The following is a 23,074-nucleotide window of genomic DNA, read 5'->3' as shown; positions in this document are numbered from 1 at the left end:
TATGGAACTGCTGATACAGTCTAGCCATATTGTGGCTGTCAGTCATTTTATCTTGCTTTGATAGGTTGTGATCTATATTGTATATGCACCTGCACTTTGCTGCTTGTATACAAAATCGATACTTATTGTTAATATATATTAAACCTGATGAATTGAATTAAACCTAGGTTGACACTATTCTGCATCCAATTAAGAACTACATATTACATCTTTTATCAGGGCAGCCACACTTGAGCTTTCCGTGGGTCTCTGGGCCAGATGTATCAAACATTTTTGGGATCGCAAATGGCCCAACGGGCCGTTTACGATCGCAAAAATGCGTTTTGGCATGTAACAAGTCCACTTTGTGATTCAGTAACTTGTTACCGAATCGCAAATTGGATTTGCGACTACATACTGATTCGGTATTAGGAAAGGGCATGTCAAGGGCGTCGCTTCACAATACCGAATCGCAGAGGTATGTATGATTGTTTTGTGACCATGAATGCAGTCGCAAAACAATTGCAGTTACCAACTACTTCAAGTAGGTGGCAACCCATTCGTGAAGGGGTCCCCAAGGGACTCCTTCTCCTTTGTGAATGCATGCAAAAACGTTTTTTAAGAGCAGGCAGTGGTCCCACGGACCACTGCCTACTCTTAAAAAATGAAAAGGAAACTTTTCATTTTTTATTTTTAAATGCATCCCGTTTACCTTTAAGGAAAAGCAATCACAGACATGGTGTTCTGCTGAGCCCTGTGATTGTAGCCATTCGCAATGGCTCGCAAATTGCGACCTACCTCCTGAATATTGATGAGGTAAGGCCCATTTGCGAGCCCTTACGAATTGCAGTATGAAACTCATGGAGTTTCATACATTCCAATGGCAATTACTTAATTGCGATTCGGTAAAAATCACAATTAGGTAATCGCTATTGTAAAGATTGATACATCTGGCCCTATGTAATGTAATGAAGGGCAGAGGAATGTTATGCTAAGTTTTAACTGTAGTCAGTTTTAATAGCAATATTTGGATGCACTTTTTAACTGTGCTGCCAGATGCAGTTCGTTGATGCCCCATACTCCTTTGAGTTACAAATTATGCCAGTTTTATTATAACTAATTAGATGCAAAACCAGCTATGCTCACAGATGCAGTTTGTTGGTGTTTTTTAGTCTTTTGATTGGGATATCGTTTGCCCCTTTTATACAGAATGAAGTTTTAATTGGTGAATTGTATGTTTTAAGGATTGTTGTTGTAGATGTATTTTAAGCTTAATTATGTATAGTAAAATTATAATGTGTTTGATGGTAGGGCTTATTGCTGAAACAATAAAGATTACTGACTGAATTAAAGACAGAGGGAAGAAAGATTGAATTATTAAAATAAATTATCAAGAGAAATCAAGGCATTTCAGTCTGGCAAGTATTGACCCTGGCCTGCATCGACTGAGATGTTTTTTCTAATCAAACATCATGTTTCCAGAACGTTGAACAACTGACAAGTCTGTGTGACGACAGTAAAGTGTTTTGTCCAATTATGAACATGTTTTTGCTTCTGAAGAGTGAGTGTGTGTGGGTGGAGGGGGGCGGATGAAATCCGCTGCCGGTAATGTGGCAACATTCTGTGCCAGAGGAACAGCCTGGTTTTGTGGGTTCTCTTCAGAAAGGCGGCAACCCTCTCTAGCCTCCAGAGCACCTGCTGGGTTTAGGTAATTAGTGCTGCCCTGTGCATGGTATCATCTGCTCTCGACCTTTTAGCCATTTTGCCACATGGCACAATAGGGAGTCCCAAATAGCAGATAACAGATGTATCCATTTTTTCCTCGTTCTTGCTTTGTCTTTTGTCTAATTCACAGCATCATTCTTCCTAGCCAACTTGTTTTTTATGTGAAACATTTCTTATATAGGCAGAAACTGAAGTGAAATGTGTGTACACCCACTTTGGTAAGCATGGAATCCGAGTTGTATACAGCGGCGGCTACTATTGTCGACTAAGTGGTGGGGTGGGTGGGGGTGTGAGGAAGGAGAGGGAGTAAAAAAAAAAAGTACTTACCTGTCGCTGTCTGAGGCTTCATCTACTCCGGCCCAACTCCTGATTCGCCAAGGGCTGTTAGACACTGCGCAGGCTCCCAGACGCCAATCACGACACTGCTCTAATGCTGGTAATACTGTTTCCCAGCATGAGAGCAGTGGCATGAATGGCCCGGACAGCCAGGTGGAGAGATCTAAGTGCGAATGCTGGTTTGGCCAACCTTGGCTATCTAGCCACACCAACATGTGCACTTAGGGGCAGATTTATAGGCCCCTAGCGCCACCCTGCGCCACATTAACATCATTTATTTTGATGTTAACCTGGCCCAGTGAGGCCAAAATCCCAGCACCGTATTTACAGAGTGGTGCAATGCATGGATTGCACCACTATGTAACCCTTTGCACTACATTATGCCTACACCAGGCATAATGTATGCACAGGGGGCGTTCCCCGTTAGGGGAGCCGGTAAAATGGTGTAAGGAAATCTATGGGATTTCCTTGCACCACTTATTACGGCACTTTTAACCCCTTCTCAAGAGCAGGCGCTAAAAGTGGGCTTCCATTCTTTAGGATGGGCTCCTATGTACTCCGCAGGAGTAGCGCCAATATTTTGGCGCTATTCCTGCAGAGTACATCAATAGTGCATTTTAAATACGGCGCACACATGGTGGCGCTAAGGTGGTGCTAAGAGGCGCAGGGAAAGTGGTGCTGGACTCAGTGCAGCGCCACTTTTCATAAATCTGCCACTAAGCGTGCACACTACCCCTCCCCTGCTGGCAAAATAGCCCCACCCCACCCTAGATTGGGCTGGCGCTAGCACCAGTAAGAAAAGAAATGATAATAAATGGATTTATCATTGTATTTGTCACGTTTCCCTCTGCTGGCTCTCAGTGGGGGGGGGGGGAGCTCCTCTGCCATAACGGAGGAGCTGCCGCTGGTTGCACATTCCGTGTAAAGGTGGATTCGTCCTACATTAGCTCTGTCACTGGTTGCTGCTCACAAACATTCCTAGGGGCCGATAGTGAGCCAGGTGGAAAGACATTAATGAGTTGTATACCACACTGCCTGATCTGGTGTTCTTGTGCCTTGATTTAATAAGGGTAGGAACACTGGGTCTGATTTACATAGTGAAAAAGTTAGTCAGTAAAGTGGTTTGCAGGGCAGACAGTGCTACAAGGGCAGTCTGACCTTTGTCCAACTACCCTACAATGTGGGGGTGGCTGCACTGCACCCCTCTGCACTGCACCCCTCTGCTGACCCATAGGTGCACTGCCCCCGACCCACTCCCCACCCCACGCTCCTGACTCCCATTTGACTCATACCCAGAGCAGGTAGCAAATGGAAGTTGGATTGTCCCCAGAATGGAGAATCTGCATGCAGAAAAAGGTCCATTAATTTAGGGCCCCTCTTGTTTTACCCATTCTTGGGACACTAACCCATAGGGGCTGGAAATAAATCTCCTGGGAAAGAGGACCAATCGGCCGAGTTCAGCAGGCCCCATTCCCCCTCACGCTGGATTACAAGGTGTGGGAATACCATGCCTGATTTTACCAGCCAGAAATGATAGCTCATAAAATCACATGCAGATCAAGCCGGCCATGGCCAGAATTATAACCTGTTGGCTGCCATATTCCCTCATCTGGTCCACCGCCTTCCCTATCCCATGACACGCTCCATGATCCTAACACCCTCATCCTGCTCCCCTTTCCCAGAATTAGTTATAATCTTGCAGATTTGGACTTGGTAGCTGCAGATCTGCAAGGTCAATCCCCAATTTGTGGTCGGAACTCATAACTGCACAGTTTTGGTGTGTAATTATCAGCCGGAATCAGATGCAGGCCCAGTAATTTCAGCAGCAGTGCACAATGCAACTCTTATTTACCATATTACCCCATTACTTAGGGGTGGGAATACCGGTAGGAAACATCAATTGTGGTCGCCCAATATCCTTGCACCTAAATCCGCCTAGTTGTAATCCCCTAGGATGAATATATGCTATTTTGAATATGTAAGCGAGGGGAAAATTGTTGCCATAAAAATCTGCCATGTGTGTGTGTTTGGAGGGGATGTGATGTTGGAGATGTCCAGTCCAAAAAGACAAAGAACAGCAAATGCCCACAAGCAATGGCATAATTTCATAGTAAGAAGCAAATAAATGCCTTAACAAGCCCTTGGGGTTACATCATGGAAATGTGTGTCGGCATATGCCATAGTTTTGTTCTATCATTAATGTACATTGTACTGTGTAAAGCAACTACATTTAAAAGGCCTCATTTGGAGTTTGGTGGTGGGGTTACTCTGGCACAACGTTCACAGATAGCCCGTCTCATTATATCCTATGGGATTTATATTCCAGCGGACAGGATATCCGTTACCATTGTGACGGACTAACCCCTCCGCCAAACTCTAACTCAGGCCCTTAATTTGGAAATTCTCTACTGGCTTGAGCTGTAGACATTAAAGTTCACAAACACAGAGCAATGGTTGCCTCTTCCTGTTTCCGCTCTACACACTCAGAAGTTCATGAACTAACTTGGAGAATGTTCGAGTGAAGTGCAGTGGAGGCTCCTCCGTATGGGCAGAGGAGCATCGCCCCCCGTCCAGCAGCGGCAGCTGCAAAACCTTTTAAACAACACGGTAATAAACCATGTTTATTGTCGTGTTGTTTTAAAGGGAGTGGGGCCATGGGGGTGACGTGCACTGGGGGAGTGCTCAGAACTCCCCCTCAGAGCGCATGTGTGTTTGGCTGGCTGTCTCAAGCCGGCCAAACACACATACGCACTGGTTTCTCTCCAGCCCAGCAACACAGTTGCTGAGCTGGAGAGAGCCTGCACAGGCTCCCAGTCTTCCTGGGAGCGCCCAGCCAGGGTGCTCCCAGCCAACCCTGATGCTGCTTTGGGCAGCGTCAGGATTGGCCACAGGGCAGGCTGGGAGCCTGTGCCTGCGTCCAGCAAGGAAGAGGAGTGCGGCACGGGACTGGGCAGAACAGGTAAGTGTGTTTTGTAAAAACTTTAATTATATTAAATTTTAGCAGCCCCCCGTGCCTCTTCCCTGTCCCGCCCCTTCCGCAGCCCGCAAGCCGTTACTGGTAAAGTGTATGCGCATAAAACAGAACAGTATCTTGAGATCAGCACATCCTGTTATGTACCAGAGCAAGGGTTCATGATGCAGCTCGGTTCATATATTTGTTTTTTTTGAGGCTCATATTCACATATTTAAACACTTCTTTTCAGATACAGGCAGCAAACACCGACATCCAAGTCCTAATAAGTTATGGGGAAATTGTGTGCTAGTATAACCTAAACACCTATTACAGTGCTCACATCACATCCACCATCTCACCGCCTAGCATGTGAATGCTAAATCACATCTCTGCAGCCTTATCAGATTTATATAATCTAAACCAGTGATCAAGCATATCATTTTTTAATTTATGTGGTCTATATACCAAGTGTTATCAATCTTCTTCTTTCTTGGCCCAAATATCATGTTTGCATGTAAACAAAGTCAGTATGAGCATGCTTTCTCCTTACAGGTTCACAAAAGAAACAGGCCCAGATCAGGAGCCGTGTGGATTGCGGACGTAATAATGCGCCACCCTCTCCCCTCATTTGAGTACATTTACGAACATTGTGTGCTAAGGTGTGTCTCAAAGTGACGCAAAGTGGGCCAAAATGTTACTTTCAAATTTACTTTCTAGCACAAAATGTGTTTTGCGCTGGAAAGCCACCTAAAAGTAGCTCTTTGTGCTTCTTTGCATTACTTTGCATTAAAGGACATTCCATGGGTGATAAGGGATCATTCCCATGCAACTTCCAATGGTTTTTGACGCAAAACCGTAAAGGCTAAAGAAAAGTAGACAGGGTTTTGCACCAAAAAATAATGCTCTTATGACATAGCTTCTGAGCACTAATGCTTTTATTTCTCCATTCTGAGGATCAATGCCTTTATTTCTCTAATCTGAAGAGAACTACTTTTATTTGTCCAATATTTTTGACATTGGGTGTGTGACGCGCTGCACAGCACACATACAAAGTAGGAAAAGTTTTAAAGTGTAGTATCTTGTACTGGAAGGGTACCCTTCCAGTATAAGACATATTCTAGACTCCCGCAGACACCTGACACTATGGCGCAAAGGTGTGTGCGTGTCACTAGGAAGCCCGATTTAGTGCCAGCATCAAGAAGAAGCAGCTCTATATGTCATAGCTCTATAGCGAAGGGGAATTCCAGCTCTCTCCCTCACGCAATTCAGCACAGCATTTTTGTTTGCTGTATTGGTTGAGATTTTAGTAAATATACCCCTCCTTGTTCAGGAATCTTTTTAAACACATCTCTGTCATCTAGACCATTTTTAACGGTTGGGTTCCAGTCATTTCCTGTGTCAAATTTGACGAGGTTTTTTTTTATCCATTCTCTAGCACCATGAAGCTATAACTCAGGTTTACTAAAAATTGCCCACTGTTGCTATGCATGAAAACCTGCTTTGCTGAGTTGTGTGATCGAGGAAAAATTCAGCAGCACAAAATTTGCAGACAATTGAATGCCAGTCATGATACTGGATGCAGTCATGCAAAAATACTGTTTTAGCATGAAGTCAAGCTTTGCGCACAGTGCAACGTCAAACGGTTGGTGCTGTGTATTAGATTTTTACTCACAGGACACGCATCAGTGTAAATTTGTATACAATGACAACTTGCCAAAGCTAGGCCGTATAAAATTTGGAATATTCTTGAAATTATGATATTCTGCTTGATAGTTGCTTTTTTGGCTCAAGGATTCACATAAAGCTGGGTCACGCTAGTTTAGTAGAGATGACATTGTGTAGAATATTTGCCAAATTAAGCCCTCTTTCCATAAAATATCTAGAGTTTGGCGCAAAGCAAAGTTATTTGCCACAGAGCTCACGCAAGTGGCAGATTTACCAACATTTCGCGCCTGGATAGTGTCACATTTGTGTCGTAGCCCCACGCAAAATCTTTTTTCTATTTACTAGCCCATGCAAAGCCACTTTGCGTGGCTTTGTGTGGTTTAGTAAATATAAAGTAGTACGAGGCAAAGCATATCGCTTCCTTGCGTTACCTTGCATTGGGAAGGCGTTCCGTGGGTGGAGCATGGGCGTTCCCATGCATCCACCCAGTGATTTTGGTGCATTCCCAGGTATACAAAGACATGTAAAACGGTAAATGCTTCACAATGGTATTCTTTCCCACTGACGCCTAAAAAGGATAAATATCTTTATTTCTCCCTGTTACTTTCTCTTTCCATGTATGCTGCATTCGGTAGTAAACATAAAAAGCGGACAATGCCTCTAAGGCTTGTTTTTTGGGAGGAAGGTGTTCCTTCCTGCACAAAAATAATTTTGCTTGTAACGCAGGCACCCTCGCACCACGGTGCAAGGGTGCTTGTGTAGGTGCTAGGCATCTCACAGTGCGCCATATCTTAGTTGATATAGCACATTTTTGCTGCCCCCTTTCAACTTTGCTTGCTGCTCTGTGTTGCATGAAAAATGAGAGAATCTGCCCCCAACATTCGGTACCGTTTGTGCAGATTTGTGTCGTGGAGATCTCCTATCTTTGCACGAAAGCTTTTTCATAATCTTGATAAATGTTGGCCTAAATATGTAAATATGTAAATATGTGATTTATAAATATAATTGTGGATTGAATTAGATTGGTGCCTTGGGCCCTAATCTCAGATCCCTTGTTTTGGGAAAAAAAACAGTCGTAAAAGGAATACTATGTGCTACCCACAGACACTCTGGAGCCCAGTTGCACATGCTGCTTCACCAGTAAACAAGTAAATAGTAAACAGTGCAAGAGAAATTCAATTAACCACGAACAAAGTGAAAGCTGCGATTGTCAGGATACATTCCCCTGGGAAACACTAGAGTAAAATATTTAAGTATTTCCATCAGCTCCAGTTATTAGCTCGAGCTTGGAAGAGTCGTGAAAGGACATAAACAAAAAATCACATTAGTAGCTATTTTCTCTGCAATGCTGCCCTCTTGTGGATTTTCAAACATACACCAGGCACGTTGAGTGTAATGGGTAACATAAGATGGCGAGACTGCAGTGTAGTCATCATTTCGTCATATCCAGCCACATATTTATGTCAGACTCCTAACAAATTTGCAAAATGTAATCTTCTCCGTCACCGCCATGGAGATTATAATCATTTACTATCGGCTCCACTGCAAGCTCGGAGAAGAGTTTTTTTAATATGGGCCACTGCAGTGATGTGATTGAGTGTTGCCTAAGTCGGTGATGTAATGGTATATAAAGGTACGTGAGGTGCTTCTTAGCTGCAGAGCTACCAAGCTAATGCAATTTAGTCAAGTAGCCTCACTCAGATTGCACAGGGCAATCCGGGTTACGAGCGTAGAAATGCGTATTCCAGATATAACTGCCAATTAACTGCACGTTTCCCCTCATTTACACAACTCATAGGGCTGACACTAACCCCTCTGATGTCGTTCAGTATCCTCTGGTGGTACTTTATTCTTCAAAGGATATTTTTTCCAGAGTTTTTCTCGTTTCTTTTTCTTATTTACCTTTTCCTGATGGGCCTTTATGCCTGGAGATTTCTGTGGATCAATTCATTTTAAAGCCTTGGTACACATTTTATTTCGCCATCGCCATTTTAGGATCTCCCAGTTGCAGGGGTCTGAATCTTCAATTCTTGAAGATGTTACCTCTGTAAAATCGTTACCTTAATTTTCGTACATTTGCTGTGACTTGAAAGGGGGATGTCTCCTCTCCCAGTCTCATTGAAGCTTTAGGAGCAATGAAATAGTTCATAAACTAGCCTTTGATTTTTTTTCTGCCTCATTGACTCTTTTAAAATTACAGGGAGTGCAGAATTATTAGGCAAGTTGTATTTTTGAGGATTAATTTTATTATTGAACAACAACCATGTTCTCAATGAACCCAAAAAACTCATTAATATCAAAACTGAATATTTTTGGAAGTAGTTTTTAGTTTGTTTTTAGTTTTAGCTATGTTAGGGGGATATCTGTGTGTGCAGGTGGCTATCACTGTGCATAATTATTAGGCAACTTAACAAAAAAAAATATATACCCGTTTCAATTATTTATCATTACCAGTGAAACCAATATAACATCTCAACATTCACAAATATACATTTCTGACATTCAAAAACAAAACAAAAACAAATCAGTGACCAATATAGCCACCTTTCTTTGCAAGGACACTCAAAAGCCTGCCATCCATGGATTCTGTCAGTGTTTTGATCTGTTCACCATCAACATTGCGTGCAGCAGCAACCACAGCCTCCCAGACACTGTTCAGAGAGGTGTACTGTTTTCCCTCCTTGTAAATCTCACATTTGATGATGGACCACAGGTTCTCAATGGGGTTCAGATCAGGTGAACAAGGAGGCCATGTCATTAGATTTCCTTCTTTTATACCCTTTCTTGCCAGCCACGCTGTGGAGTACTTGGACGCGTGTGATGGAGCATTGTCCTGCATGAAAATCATGTTTTTCTTGAAGGATGCAGACTTCTTCCTGTACCACTGCTTGAAGAAGGTGTCTTCCAGGAACTGGCAGTAGGACTGGGAGTTGAGCTTGACTCCATCCTCAACCCGAAAAGGCCCCACAAGCTCATCTTTGATGATACCAGCCCAAACCAGTACTCCACCTTCACCTTGCTGGCGTCTGAGTCGGACTGGAGCTCTCTGCCCTTTACCAATCCAGCCACGGGCCCATCCATCTGGCCCATCAAGACTCACTCTCATTTCATCAGTCCATAAAACCTTAGAAAAATCAGTCTTGAGATATTTCTTGGCCCAGTCTTGACGTTTCAGCTTGTGTGTCTTGTTCAGTGGTGGTCGTCTTTCAGCCTTTCTTACCTTGGCCATGTCTCTGAGTATTGCACACCTTGTGCTTTTGGGCACTCCAGTGATGTTGCAGCTCTGAAATATGGCCAAACTGGTGGCAAGTGGCATCGTGGCAGCTGCACGCTTGACTTTTCTCAGTTCATGGGCAGTTATTTTGCGCCTTGGTTTTTCCACACGCTTCTTGCGACCCTGTTGACTATTTTGAATGAAACGATTGATTGTTCGATGATCACGCTTCAGAAGCTTTGCAATTTTAAGAGTGCTGCATCCCTCTGCAAGATATCTCACTATTTTTGACTTTTCTGAGCCTGTCAAGTCCTTCTTTTGACCCATTTTGCCAAAGGAAAGGAAGTTGCCTAATAATTATGCACACCTGATATAGGGTGTTGATGTCATTAGACCACACCCCTTCTCATTACAGAGATGCACATCACCTAATATGCTTAATTGGTAGTAGGCTTTCAAGCCTATACAGCTTGGAGTAAGACAACATGCATAAAGAGGATGATGTGGTCAAAATACTCATTTGCCTAATAATTCTGCACTCCCTGTATTGTTTGTAATGATTTTAGTAATGTGTAGGTATATATGTGTGTATGTACATGACATTTGTATAACTAAACAACAGCCAAGCGCTGTCCAGGAACAAATCCAAATATATGTTCTACTAATGAGTAAAGAGATACCTGAGTTCAGGGAACGGAGGTGGACTGTTACTGCATCGTGATGTACTGTACTTTGATGAGTATATGTCTTCAGCTCCTTCCTAAATTGGAACAGGCTTGGGGAAGTCCTAGTGGATAATGGAATGTTGTTTCACGTCGTGGGGGCTTAGTTGTTTTTTGTCTTTTTTGCACTTCATCGTGCCAAGAGCTACTGGGGACGGCAAACTTACCATCTGGATAAGAAGGAGTGCTGGTCATGATGATTTTGTAGACACTGCAGTTGGCTTTGAAGATGGTGTGGCCCAGCAAGGCGTGTAAGTGGAATTCCATCAAGGTGGGGATAATGTGGTCATATTTGTTTGTGCCCTTGATGAGGCTTTCGCTTGTGTTTAGGACACAGAGACATTATAAAGTTTGGGAAGTTGTGGAGCAGGGCAATGCCATTCTCTAGATGTGTGGTTTTGGATATTGAATGACACTTCTGAAGTCACTTTCTAGGAGGAATGGTTTCGCTGTCTGAAGTAGGGAGAGCAAGTACTGGGTTGTCTTGGTTTTCTTGATGATGACGGTAAGTTTGGTGTCCAGTATGAACCCAAATGACTTTGTGTTTGGTAAAAGTTGGTCAGATACATATAGGTTCATGTCATTGAGCCAAATTAGTTGTTGCTTGTGGTTCATGGTGAATAGCTGGAAATTTGCTTTAATGGGATTTTTCTTCATGCAAGTGCAAGACATCTAGTTCTCGGTGAAGATCAGGCAGTGTTTTAAGCACTGACTTTCTGGAGTGGAGGAGACTTGAAAGTTAAGTTGTGTGTTATTGGCTTTTTGGTACAATTGGGAGCTGTTATCAGCGAGTAAAGTCAAGAATGTCTGTATGTAGATGACAGGGGAGAAGAAGGAACTATTTGGAACACTGAAGGTGAAAGGGACCTTCTGGGACCTGGAAGTGCCATATGACTGAACAAAAATAATAATTGAAAACCAATGCTGGTAAATCGCACTGAAGATTTTAGGGTGCGGACGAGAGTAGGATGGTCAATGATTCAGTAGTATAAGGAGGTGGGGGTCATATTCATCCATGCTAAGGAGGATATTGCCTACTGGTGGGCAGAACTCATAAAGTTGTACTCCATGGAATTCCGCTGAATTATCTAAAAACTCAGTGAAATTTCACAGAGTTCCGTCTGTGGTGGAATGCCACCTTGTCCTACTCTAAACCCGGTCCAAGCAACTGCCTAACTCTCTGTGCCTAGACATTGGCGGGTATTTCAAAATGGCTCTTCCGTGAACTTCTGTGGATCTCTCATCTCGTGTTTACCATCGAGCACATGATGTGCAGCACTTTCAATGGACTCAGGGACTACAAGCTCTCGCCCTACGTTCCATGACACCCACCCCCTTATCAAAGCTAGCAGGGGAGGAGTGAACAGGAGGGGATACATTCTGCCTTTTCTAACCCCGGTAAGGCAGCATGATTGTTGCAACGACTTAAGTACAAAAGAACAGCCCTGCACAAAAGACATGAGAACTTAGTTTGGGTCCAACCTTGAGATGGAGTGTCTGAGAGAGTCAAAATCCAGATGACCAACACCAGCATGCTCCCTGCTTTCTTAAATTCACGTGTGGTGATCAGGTTCCAGGAGGCTTGACCAGGGGTTGTCAGTCCCTCTGCGTCTCCTTCCTTTCTTCCTCCTCACTCTTCCTCCAGATAAATCAATCCCACCCCAGAAGAGTTCCGTCAGACCATCCACCTCCCTGCCTCCTACAAACTCTTGCACATATAAAAAATCCTGAAAATGACGTTGCTGCTTACTATTACTCACCTCACTGAATCTCAAATGCAATGCAGGAATAGAAAAGGACGAATGTGCCTGCTTGGTTCAGGATGCAGGAAGTCGACATACCTGCCATCATGAAATGGGTCATTTTGTGTTAGAACTGATTATGCATGTATCCAAAACACTGTAAAAAATCTTCAAAATGAAACTCTACTTGAAAACAACAGTCCATATTTTTTGTCATATGAACATATTTTACGATTTATAAAAAACAAATATCACACACACATGAATTATGATACTTTAATGTTTCAATAAAGATAAATAAGGACCATTAACTACAATTGTTCCTTTTGCATAATACCTTGTTATACAATATCGTCTAAATCTGGGGCGGCTACTCTCTATTGCTATCCTCGCAAACACCTTCTTTCTCAATCTAACTTTGCATGTAGATCATGCGCAGTGTGTCAGTGATTGGCCAGTCAGTAAAAGGACCGCATTTGATTGTTCTCCCGGGAAGCTCAGCGAGAAATCAGGGAACACGAACAACTAATCGCTGAGTAGAGGTGTAAAGAGAAGTATAAAAGTGGATTTTGACAGGTTTTTTTCCCCAAAATCGAAGGGGCAAAAAGGTCTCGGACGGGCTTGACCAGGAAGCACAACATATAGTGCTGAAATGCCACTTTTAGCGTCTTACGTCGCTTTACAATAAATAAACACACAGAAATAAAGAGCAGGTCTTCTTTGGGTGTCAAACAGCGCTGGTAAACTCCATTACAGGGTGGCAGGTGGAGTTATTTCTGAAGTCCGCGCTCCAAGCAGTGTGCGGAGTGCCAAAAGCTCCATGAACTTCGCCATCAGAGCGGAGTTTGCCACCCACACCTAATATGGTCTACAATTTGAAAGGTAGCTGCCTCCATGCTTAAGCATGACCTGAAACCAGATTAGTAGTTGTGCAGGAGATGATTGGTAATGATGTTACATTGTAGTGTGTTTGGACTGTTTTTTCAATGAAGCATAGATGAGCACCACTAGTCAGTAGTTGACGAGGTCGACAGAGTCTAGTGTGAATCTCTTTAGATGTGCAAGATCTGACTTGTTTTGAGAGCTTCTGGGAAGGTTCTTTGAGTTACAAAGGTATGACAAAGTTGAATAGGGGTGAGAGAGCTTCTCCAGAGAGGGTGCTGAAGGAAGATGAAGGTGAGCTACTATCCTAAAAAGAGGCGGCTTCTAGGGAGTTGAGGAGGTGAATAAGGCCTGAAAAGGCCAATTCTTGGTTCTATTGTTTAACTTGGCGTGGGATTTTTTTGTGTGTGGTGTTTTCACTGCTTTACTGTCCTACGTGTTGGAAGAATACTTTACACATTGTGTCTAAGTTAAGCCTGACTGCTCTGTCCCAAGCTACCAGGGGGTTGAGCAAAGGTTAACTTGAAGTTTGCTTGTGCCTTACCCGGACAAGGATTGTGATTGCAGTTTGATCAGGGCTCATACCCCTGTCAACCAATAACCCAATTTCTTACACTTTCGTATTCTGCCTTGTAAATCTAATTTAGCTTGGACCCTTATATTTTGTAGTGATTTTATTGTATTCAAGTTTGCCTTTAACAAAATCTGTGTACCTGTCTGTTTGGGAGTTCAGTTGAAGCTCACAAAAGGAATTTGGCACAGATTTACTAACATTTTGCATCAGCAATGTGTCACTATTTAGGCAAAGGCCTGACGGAAAATGTATTTTGGCATTTACTAAGCCATGCAAAGCACGATTTGCACAACTTTGTAGGGCTTAGTAGAAAAAAGGCTAACGCAGCACATAGAAGTGCCTTTCATTACTTTGTGTCGGGGAGGTATTCCATGGGTGGAGCAGGGGTATTACTGTCCCTCCACCCAAGGATTTTGACACATAGCCAGATTTACTAAAGGTAATAAATCCAGGTTTGCACCAGAATGGTGCGCCTACCTGAGAGAGGCACAACAATGAGATATATCTTCATTTCTCCTGGTTGAAAGAGGAAATGCCCCTAAGGGTTGCTTTAGTGCAGGAAGGTATTCTTTCCTACACAAAACAATCCTCACATAACGCAGACACCCTTGTGCCATGGTGCAAGGTGTCTGCTTTGATATAGGCAGCTACAAGTGCACCCGTGCTAGGAGATAGCTTAACTGAGCCATATCTTTGTAAATATGGCGCAGTTAGTTCAGCTCTCTCGCTTCTCTGCAAAGCAGCACAGCAACTTCCCTTGCTGTGCTGCATGAAATCTTAGTAAGTATGGGCCTTTATTTCTTTTTTTTCTTCTGTCTCCCTTTCTCTCTCTCTCTCTCACCACCCTCATCTCGACCCCCCTTTCACCCAATAAGCCTCATGACATACACTGGAGTTTTGATTAACAAAGGCATTGGTTGAACTACATTAACAGGCTAACAGTCCGCTATGGCAGTAATTTGACACAATTCAGAGGTTTACTTTTTTTTTTTGTATTTGAACGATTGTTTTCTTTTATTTAGTTTTCCCCTGCTTCTATCACGAAGCTTGGCTGTGTTCATTTCCCATTCACACACTGAAAGGGCATTTACTCCTGCCCTTCCAAGCAAGAAATCTCCGACCATTTCAATGGAACGAAAGAGTTGGAGAGAAAGTTTTGAATTTTCACAAACTCACAAACTTTCATGGCCAAATACCGACTACTCGCCATTTACATAGATATTTCTGTATTATATCACATGCTTATGGGGTTATGTTATACTAGAGTAAAATATTACCTTTTGTGAATTCCCTGCACTCAGAAATGCAACAATGCTTGTTTCTAAATCGGACTTTCAGCTAAAAAAAAACTCCAGCTTGGCCAAGAGCCGGGAGATGAAAACTAAAACGGTAGTTGCACTATCGTTTTATATTTTATCTGCTGGGTCTGCCAGCAGTACAGGGAGGGGCGGTGCAGGACCAAGGGAGGTAGGAGGAGGAGAGAGTGCACTTAAGTGTGCATGTGTGTTTGGCCGGCAGTCTCAGACCAGCCAAACACACATGCACACTTAGCTTTCTCCAGCATAGCTGTGTTTAACAGCCTGGCTGGAGAAACTGCACATACCCCAGGGCTGTGTCTGAGCGGCAGTGGTGGTCATTCAGATCAATCCTGGTGCTGATTTCATGCTATGTTTATCATGAAAGCAGTGCCAGGATTGCTCGGGAGCCTCTGCTGGTGTCCCAGCGAATGCTGGGACACCCCACATGGATGGAAGAGGAGCATTGCGGCAGGAGACGGACTCGGCGGTAAAGTACTTTTAAATTCCTTTTTTATTTCCCCCCCTCCGTCTTTGTCCCCTCCCCCCTACCCCTGCCCTGCAGATTTGCGGGGCTGCCTCTGCTAGCATGTTGAAGTTTGCAGATGACAAAATCTAAAATCCTGTTGTCAAGAAATCAATGGAGGGACAAAAATCCTCTTACTTGTCTTTGTGGCTGAGATTTTATGACCAGGCTCACAATGGGACAGAAAGTAGGCCTGGGCGGCAAAATAAAAGTGGTCCCCATTAGCGAATTAGAATGTTTAAAAAGTGTCCCACATTTGCAAATCAGAGTAGTTTTCATTTTGTAATGACACTTCCCCTGAGTGTTTTACAAGATAACGCAGACAGCGTGTATTTGTAGCTGCTGCAGGCAATGTAGGTGGTAATATCAGGGAAAACAACGGTAAAACCGCCCCATCAGGAACAACCAAAAATAAGGGCCACACACTGGTTGTTAGACTAGCTCTTTGGCACTGCCAGACTGCCCGTCTGACCCTTTGTAGGACTGAAATAGCTGTCCAAAGTAACGGGAGCAGATGTGTTCTAACAGCCAGAGCTGCTGACTGTGCAACTGGAGGACCGGGACTGGTGCTCATGTAAAACGTACTGATGGATTTGGGCCAAGTTTGCACCATGTAAAACTGCAAAAATAAAATACCTAATACATGCAATCTATTATTAATTTACCTATTTTTTTCTCAGTCTAACCTCTCACCTCACACCTAAATTAACTATGGTGCTACAATGACCATAGCAGACAAATTCCAAAGGAGTCCAAATTACCTGATTTTATTTAGAAGCAAAGAAGCCGGTTTGATATGGGCTGATGTAAAAGAGGTCAGTAAAAGGGTTAATTCACTGAGGTAAAGAAGGGAGTAATGGAAGTGAGCGGCTCGCAATAGACAGTCCCACCCACCATTAGGGAAAAACAGCATATAACCCAGCAGAGAAAGGAACATATTTATACTTTGTGCCAAATTTGCATAATTTTTTAAAAGTAAATTTGGTGCAAAACGAACTCCATATTTATATTTTTACGTTAGACATGTCTAACATCAAAATATAGGAGTTTGCACCATTTTTTGGATGCATGCAGCTACCTTGCGCCAATGAGATGCAAGGTAGGATGTTCCCTTCTAAAATATGGTGCAACCCCCACAGCCCCATTTTTATCCCCCCGTGCTAAAATGATGCACGGGTAGGAGGAGGGGTTAAATATTGGTGCAAAGCTTGCTTTGCACTGTTATTTAATGCCTGGGTCAGACCAGGCATTAGGGGAACTGTGGACCCATTGCCATGGTTAAACACCATGGAATGGGCCCACATGTGCCCTCCCCAAGCCCCAGGAACACCCCCGCCCCCTCCAGAGGGACACCGGAGGATGGGGGACCCCATCCCAGGTAAGTCCAGGTACGTTTTTTTACAATTTTTTTTTGCCATCAGGGGCCCTAACTTGGGGCACCCTGCATGGCAGAGGGTGCAATGGTCATGCCCAGAGAACACTTGTCCCCTGTGATTGCCATTGGGGTGGTGGGCATGACTCCTGTCTTTCCGAAGACAGGAGTCATGTTTTTAGTGGGTGTGCGCCAGGAAATGGCGCTAGTCTAATTAGAGCCCTCCTTCCTTACCGCCACCCTCAACTGGATAGCGTCTTCTTCTAAGAAGCTAGCCCAAGTTTAGCGCCGGCTTGCACCATTCAATAAATACACTGCCTCTCTTGCGTTGTTAAATGATGCAAGCCAGCACTAAACTTTTTGCCGCAAAAGTGCGTTAGTGCAGTTTTGCGGCAAAAAGCATAAATATGGGCCTAAATTCCTAATGGGGCTGGCAAACTCTTATACCTGCCTCAGCTGGTCTAGATATGCATTCGGTCAAGTGCTTTACACACAACGAATTTTGCATTGCTGGTGCCTATGAACAAATCTATAAATTGTGTGTGCTTACAATTTTTTGGAACTATGGGGAATATTTCTGTTCCCCTAGCACCACCTTGTGCCACATTGAGGTCATTATTTTTTTACATTAACGTGGCCCAACGATGCCGAAATCCCCGTGGCGTATTAACAGAGGTGCGCAATGCATGCATTGCACCACTCTGTAACCCTTTGCGCTACATAATGCCAGTGGCAGCATAATGTATGCAAAGGGGGCATTCCCCCGTTAGGGGAGCCGGAAAAATGGCATAAGGAAATCTCTGAGATTTCCTTGTGCCATTTTTTACGCCACTTTTAACGCCTGCTCAAGAGAAGAGCAGGTGTTAAAAGTAGGCTTCCATTTTTTAGAATGGGGCCCTACGTACTCTGCAGGAGTAGTGCCAATATTTTGTCTCTATACCTGCAGAGTACATCAACAGCATCATTAGAAATGACACTATTGCCCCCTACCCTGCGTCATAGTGCGCTGTATCTTAAATACAGCTCACACATGGTGGCGGGGCTAAGGGGCGCAGGGAATGTGGCGCTGAACTTGGTGCAGCGCCACTTTCCATGAATCTGCCCCTCTATGTCTTCTTGTGTTTTCACATTATTTCAAAAGAGATAAAAGCTGTTGTTTTCTTGCATAACACACATTAAAACACGGAGTGATAGGATACATGTAATGCAGACTTATCGGTTGCTCTGATTGGAAATTTAACAGGAAGTATTAGGAAAATCCATTTAGATGCTTAATGCATTCAGATCCTCATAAAGGGCTTTTAAATAAAATTAAATTTTAATCCATTTGTTTTTGCTTCATAGAGATTGTACGAGCAATGACGTATGTGATCAACCAAGGGATGGCCATGTACTGGGGAACCTCGCGATGGAGTGCGATGGAGATCATGGTAACGGCACTTTTAACAATGTGAACAATTGTTTAACAGAAAACCACTATACAACGAAAAACACACAGCATGCCTAAGCCATTGCTCAGGTACACAAAGACAACACGGCGGATCACAGAACATTTCAGCTGACACCTTTTACCACTATGCAACATAATGCAACAACTCATTACAATAGCGCAACACAATAACATACCAGCAACACAACACGTCGCAAGAACCAAAAACTCAGTTACATGCCGTTGTGATAAAATACATACCAACGCACCACAAGAGAACAGCACAATTATGGAATTAATCAATCATAATTCGCAAAACAAAATTCAACAACAGAAAAACATGCTACCACTACATATCAATAAAATGTAATAAAACGCAATATTGCCAAACAGCAAAAAACATGCAAACAACATGACAACACCAAAACACAACACAATACGTCAAAACAGCACAACCAAAATAACACCACAAAAGCATAACACGAGTGTGTTGTAATATGCGTCATCTTGTGTTTTCTGTTGTGTTGCTGTAAAACGGTTTTATTCTGCCTTTGTGCCTGTGTTATTGTGTTGTTGTGACATGTGGATGTAATAGCATGTTGTTTTGTGATGTAGTATTACATTCTTGTTATATTGCTCCAGAGCGGCATTGTTTTGTCTTTGCTATGGTTTTGTTCCTGGGCGCTATTGTGGTTTTGTGATGTTGTAGTGTGTTTTTTAATAAAGTTTTCTGTTGTCTTGTTTGTGTTGTTATTTTGTATTGTATTGTCATTTGTTGCCATGTTGTTGTATTTTTCTCAGTTGCTTTTTCGTATTCTTTTTTTGTGCATTAGGTAGCTTCCTATTGATACCTCAACTAATGTTTCAGGAATCCAACCCACAGCAGCACATACCATTTAGGTTCCAGTGTAAACGGTTACCATAATCAACAATGCAAAAATACTGTCACTCCAGTTCTACAGTTGTATGTGATAGCACTCAACCTAAAACCATGGCAGAGATCATGTGTTAAAATAGCACTTAACAAGTACATTTTCTCTGTCACCAAAGAGATTGACAGAACTCATAATGTGTTAATTTCGTACCCAGAATGTCAAATAGCACACAGTTCAGTATTTCATGGAGGTAAAATTAAATCTGTTTTCTGAGTGTCCACCAAGGTGCTAGGAATTAATGTTGAAATCAGTACTACCTCACTGATTTCCACAAGTAATTCCACTAAGGACACAGACATGGTCATGAATGTTTTTTTTTAAACTTTCAGCCAGGCTGCATAGCATCTGCTCCGCTATACAACATGGGTTAAAAAAAAGGATTGACAAAGCCAATAGAGTTCACATAGGTGAGACCTATTGGCTTTGCCAATGCTTGTTTTCTTCTGGTAGGAGGAGATAGGGCATGCAAAAACACGTAAGAGGGGAGAAATCGGGCAAGGAAGAATGCTGAGGAATGGGTTATGTGTAAGCAGCAAAGTGAGAGAAGGAGTGATGGGGCAAACGACGACGGGGCAACAATGACGGGGCAACAACAACAACGGGGCAAGAAACTACAAGGCAACCAACAATAACAAGGCAACAATAAAGGGGCAACAAAAATATACCAGGAATAACAATAGGGCAATATCATCAACAGAGCATCAACAACAACATAAACCTGGAGAATAAGTTGGGTTCAGCCTGCAAACACAGCACTCTTATGCGTCAATTAAGATTTTAAAAAAGTACCCCCCAAAGCACGCGAGTAGCGGAAGGACACTGGGTGGCAAAAGGAGGAAGTACTTGGGTCATACTCCAAGGGAGGGACAAATACATGAAGAGGAAGTGAAGTCGCACACACAGAGTGACGTTGAAGCCAACCCATGATAAACAATGGGCACCATCTAAGCTCTCTACAAGCTTGCAAAATGTTTCGCAGGCTGAGGACACGACCTCAAAAGACTAACTTCTTGCCACATGTATGGAAAAAATCTTGCGTTCAGGCTGCCTGTTGCTCCTCAGGTTGCAAAACATTCTTAGTAGTGGTGGGCTGCCCATTCTTGTTTCCAAGAGGCTCCTAGCAGCCAACCAGACGAGTCTAACCATAAAACCCCATGTAATTGGTTGAGGGCAGCCAATCAGAATCTGATGAAAAAGCAGATTGTTTAGCAATTCTGATTGTCTGATCTCACCCATTCAGAAGCCTCATTGGTTAAAATTTGTAGATTGGCTGCTGCAAACCAATTTTTCATTTTTAAGGATTGGACGGGAAAGCTGGTAATCTCATAGTGGTTTGTGGTATGCTGCACAATATTGCCAGAGTGTTTACTCTTTTTTTCAGTACATATCAAGTATAAACACATTTTAAGAATTGTTTGTTCCCATAATTCACTTCCGTTTCCAGTCAACTGAAACCACTGTTTTTCTATCCCTATGCGTAATCATTCCTCTGCTGTTCTGATACAGTTGCTACACCACGAGGAGCAAGACGAGAACACCTACAGTCTTGCAGCACCATTTGACTGAGCCAGTAAGGTTTCAGTGATGTGACATTGAGTATGCTCCTTGGCTGGTGTTCCCTCATATACTTTCATTGTGAGAGAGTGGCATCTTTAAGCAACACGGGCAAGGACTTTGGGGCCGATTTCAGCAGACAGAAAAGCCCTTATGCCGAAGTCCTGATGGTAGGTTGCCGCCAATGCGGCCGCCACCCCATTGGCCCCATTACAAGTTTCCCACTGGCTCAGTGGGAAATGACCTAAAGCATTGTTGCCGGCTCGTAATAGAGCTGGTGGCAATGCTGTAGTGCGTATGGTGCAACAGCACCCATCACAAAGTTCACTGTCTGCATGGCAGACAGTGAACTTTGCGACATGCTGGCCAGGGGGGGGCCTGCACTGCCTATGCCAAGTGCATGGGCAGTGCAGGCCCCCCCCAAACCCTCTGCACCAGTCTCCACCAGCCATTTCATGGCAGTGCTACCACCATGAAACCACTGGCGGAGAAGAGAGTCGTAATCCCCAGGGCAGCGCTGCTTGCTGCGTTGCCCTGTTGGATTAGGACCTCCAGCATGTCACACCATCGTGCCTAAGAAAAGTGGCGGTCCTGGCAGTCCAACCGCGATGCTACCACCACGGTCGTAATGTGGCGGTCGGACCGCCGCATTGGCGACGGTCTGACAGCCACCTCAACCCTGGCAGTCTTAAGACCGTCAGGGTCATAATGAGGGCCTTTATGTTGCAAAGCATGTGCAAGTCAATAACACATTTTAAGGCTAGTTTTTGCTCTCTAGAATTAAAGAAAAGGTCCTGGGGCTGATTTCTTGGTCCAAAAAATCTTTCTTGGGATTGTCCCTGTGTAATGCGACAGAAAAAAGCCAGGGAGAAATGTGTCCTCCAGGTTTGGTAAAAAAAAGTCCTTACTGCAGTGCAACAAAACGCAATGTGATCATTTATTTTTGATTTTTTTCCCAGGAAGCCTATTCTGTTGCAAGACAATTTAATTTGGTTCCACCAGTATGCGAACAAGCCGAATATCACCTTTTTCAAAGAGAGAAAGTGGAAATCCAGCTTCCGGAACTGTACCACAAAATAGGTAAATAATTGGCTTATAAAAGGCGTCACCCGGACTTGCAGTCATGTGTATGCTCCCACACAGATGCGTGCAGGTACTTCAAGGCCCTTCACTACTTAACTGTGGGTGTGGAGTTTACTGTTCATGAACTCACTGAACCTGACAGGCAGAACCCTTCATTGATGTAAAGTAATGTACTGTTGCTGTCAGAGTTCCAACTTTGTGTACGGTCGATATCCCTTCAGTGTATACTCAAACCTTTCTTTCCATCCTGTGTAATAAATCAACATGGACCTTTGGGTTAGATTTAATGTTTTATACATGTTTATCAATCATTTAGCAATATAATACAACTTCAAAAACACAAGTTAAGTTCATAGATTGATACATTTCTTATCATCCACTCTCAATGGTAAACATTGCTGAATACCCCTAGATGTTACTTGCAGTGCCATTTGAAAAAATTGGACTATTTGAAACTAGAACTAGATTAGAGCAGTGCCTCCGGGGCACGGCAGAATGTATTGATCCACCTTTTGCCCCCTCTGAAACTTGCTGATTTGAGGAAGAGTCACAAACATTGGATATGTATTAGCTGGGCCAAAACCTGACAGAAGACTCTAATAGGAAATGAACATCAAATCAAAGACCTCGTCAGAGAAAGTGCACCACTGACTTCTCACATTCATGCGTGAAAAGGTATTGTAAAGATCTGCTGTTTAATGTTTCATAAGGACAGGGCTATTCCAAAAGAACCAAAGCGGGATTCACAGTCATGATGGCACCTGTCAAAATATCTTAGCATCTTTCATGTACCCATCTCAGAGGGGTGTGGACTGTGTTTGAATGACCTGAGTTTTCTCCTTTTAAGCAACAGAAATGTTTAGTCATGTAACCTTATATATCTTCTCTTCTTCCAGGCACTCTTCTGAAAAGTAGATAATTATTTAGCTTTATTCTCATTCGTGTCCATGCATCCTGTATAACAAAGGTGCAATTAGAAAAAAACCTTATACCAAAACCAAGATATACCCAACTAATGAGCCCTAATAATAGTGACACCATGCTTGGGTTTCTTGTGTGCTGATTCAGGGAGGAACTGGACTAGCAGT

The 23,074-nt window shown here is 43.3% G+C and overlaps 1 protein-coding gene across 1 annotated transcript in view; it reads left to right on the top strand.

The window, feature by feature from the left end:
* Positions 1 to 23,074, top strand: part of KCNAB1 (potassium voltage-gated channel subfamily A regulatory beta subunit 1) — a 522,245-nt gene that overhangs the window by 479,958 nt on the left and 19,213 nt on the right. The window contains exons 9-10 of the mRNA XM_069213297.1: positions 18,330 to 18,415; positions 21,863 to 21,983. Of these exons, the coding sequence (XP_069069398.1) occupies positions 18,330 to 18,415; positions 21,863 to 21,983 (207 nt within the window). The remainder of the gene's footprint in view (positions 1 to 18,329; positions 18,416 to 21,862; positions 21,984 to 23,074) is intronic.

Source organism: Pleurodeles waltl, chromosome 11 (genome assembly GCF_031143425.1).
Source record: "Pleurodeles waltl isolate 20211129_DDA chromosome 11, aPleWal1.hap1.20221129, whole genome shotgun sequence".
NCBI lineage: Eukaryota > Metazoa > Chordata > Amphibia > Caudata > Salamandridae > Pleurodeles > Pleurodeles waltl.
The sequence above is the reverse complement of the archived record's forward strand: the minus strand, read 5'-3'. Positions and strand labels throughout refer to the sequence as shown.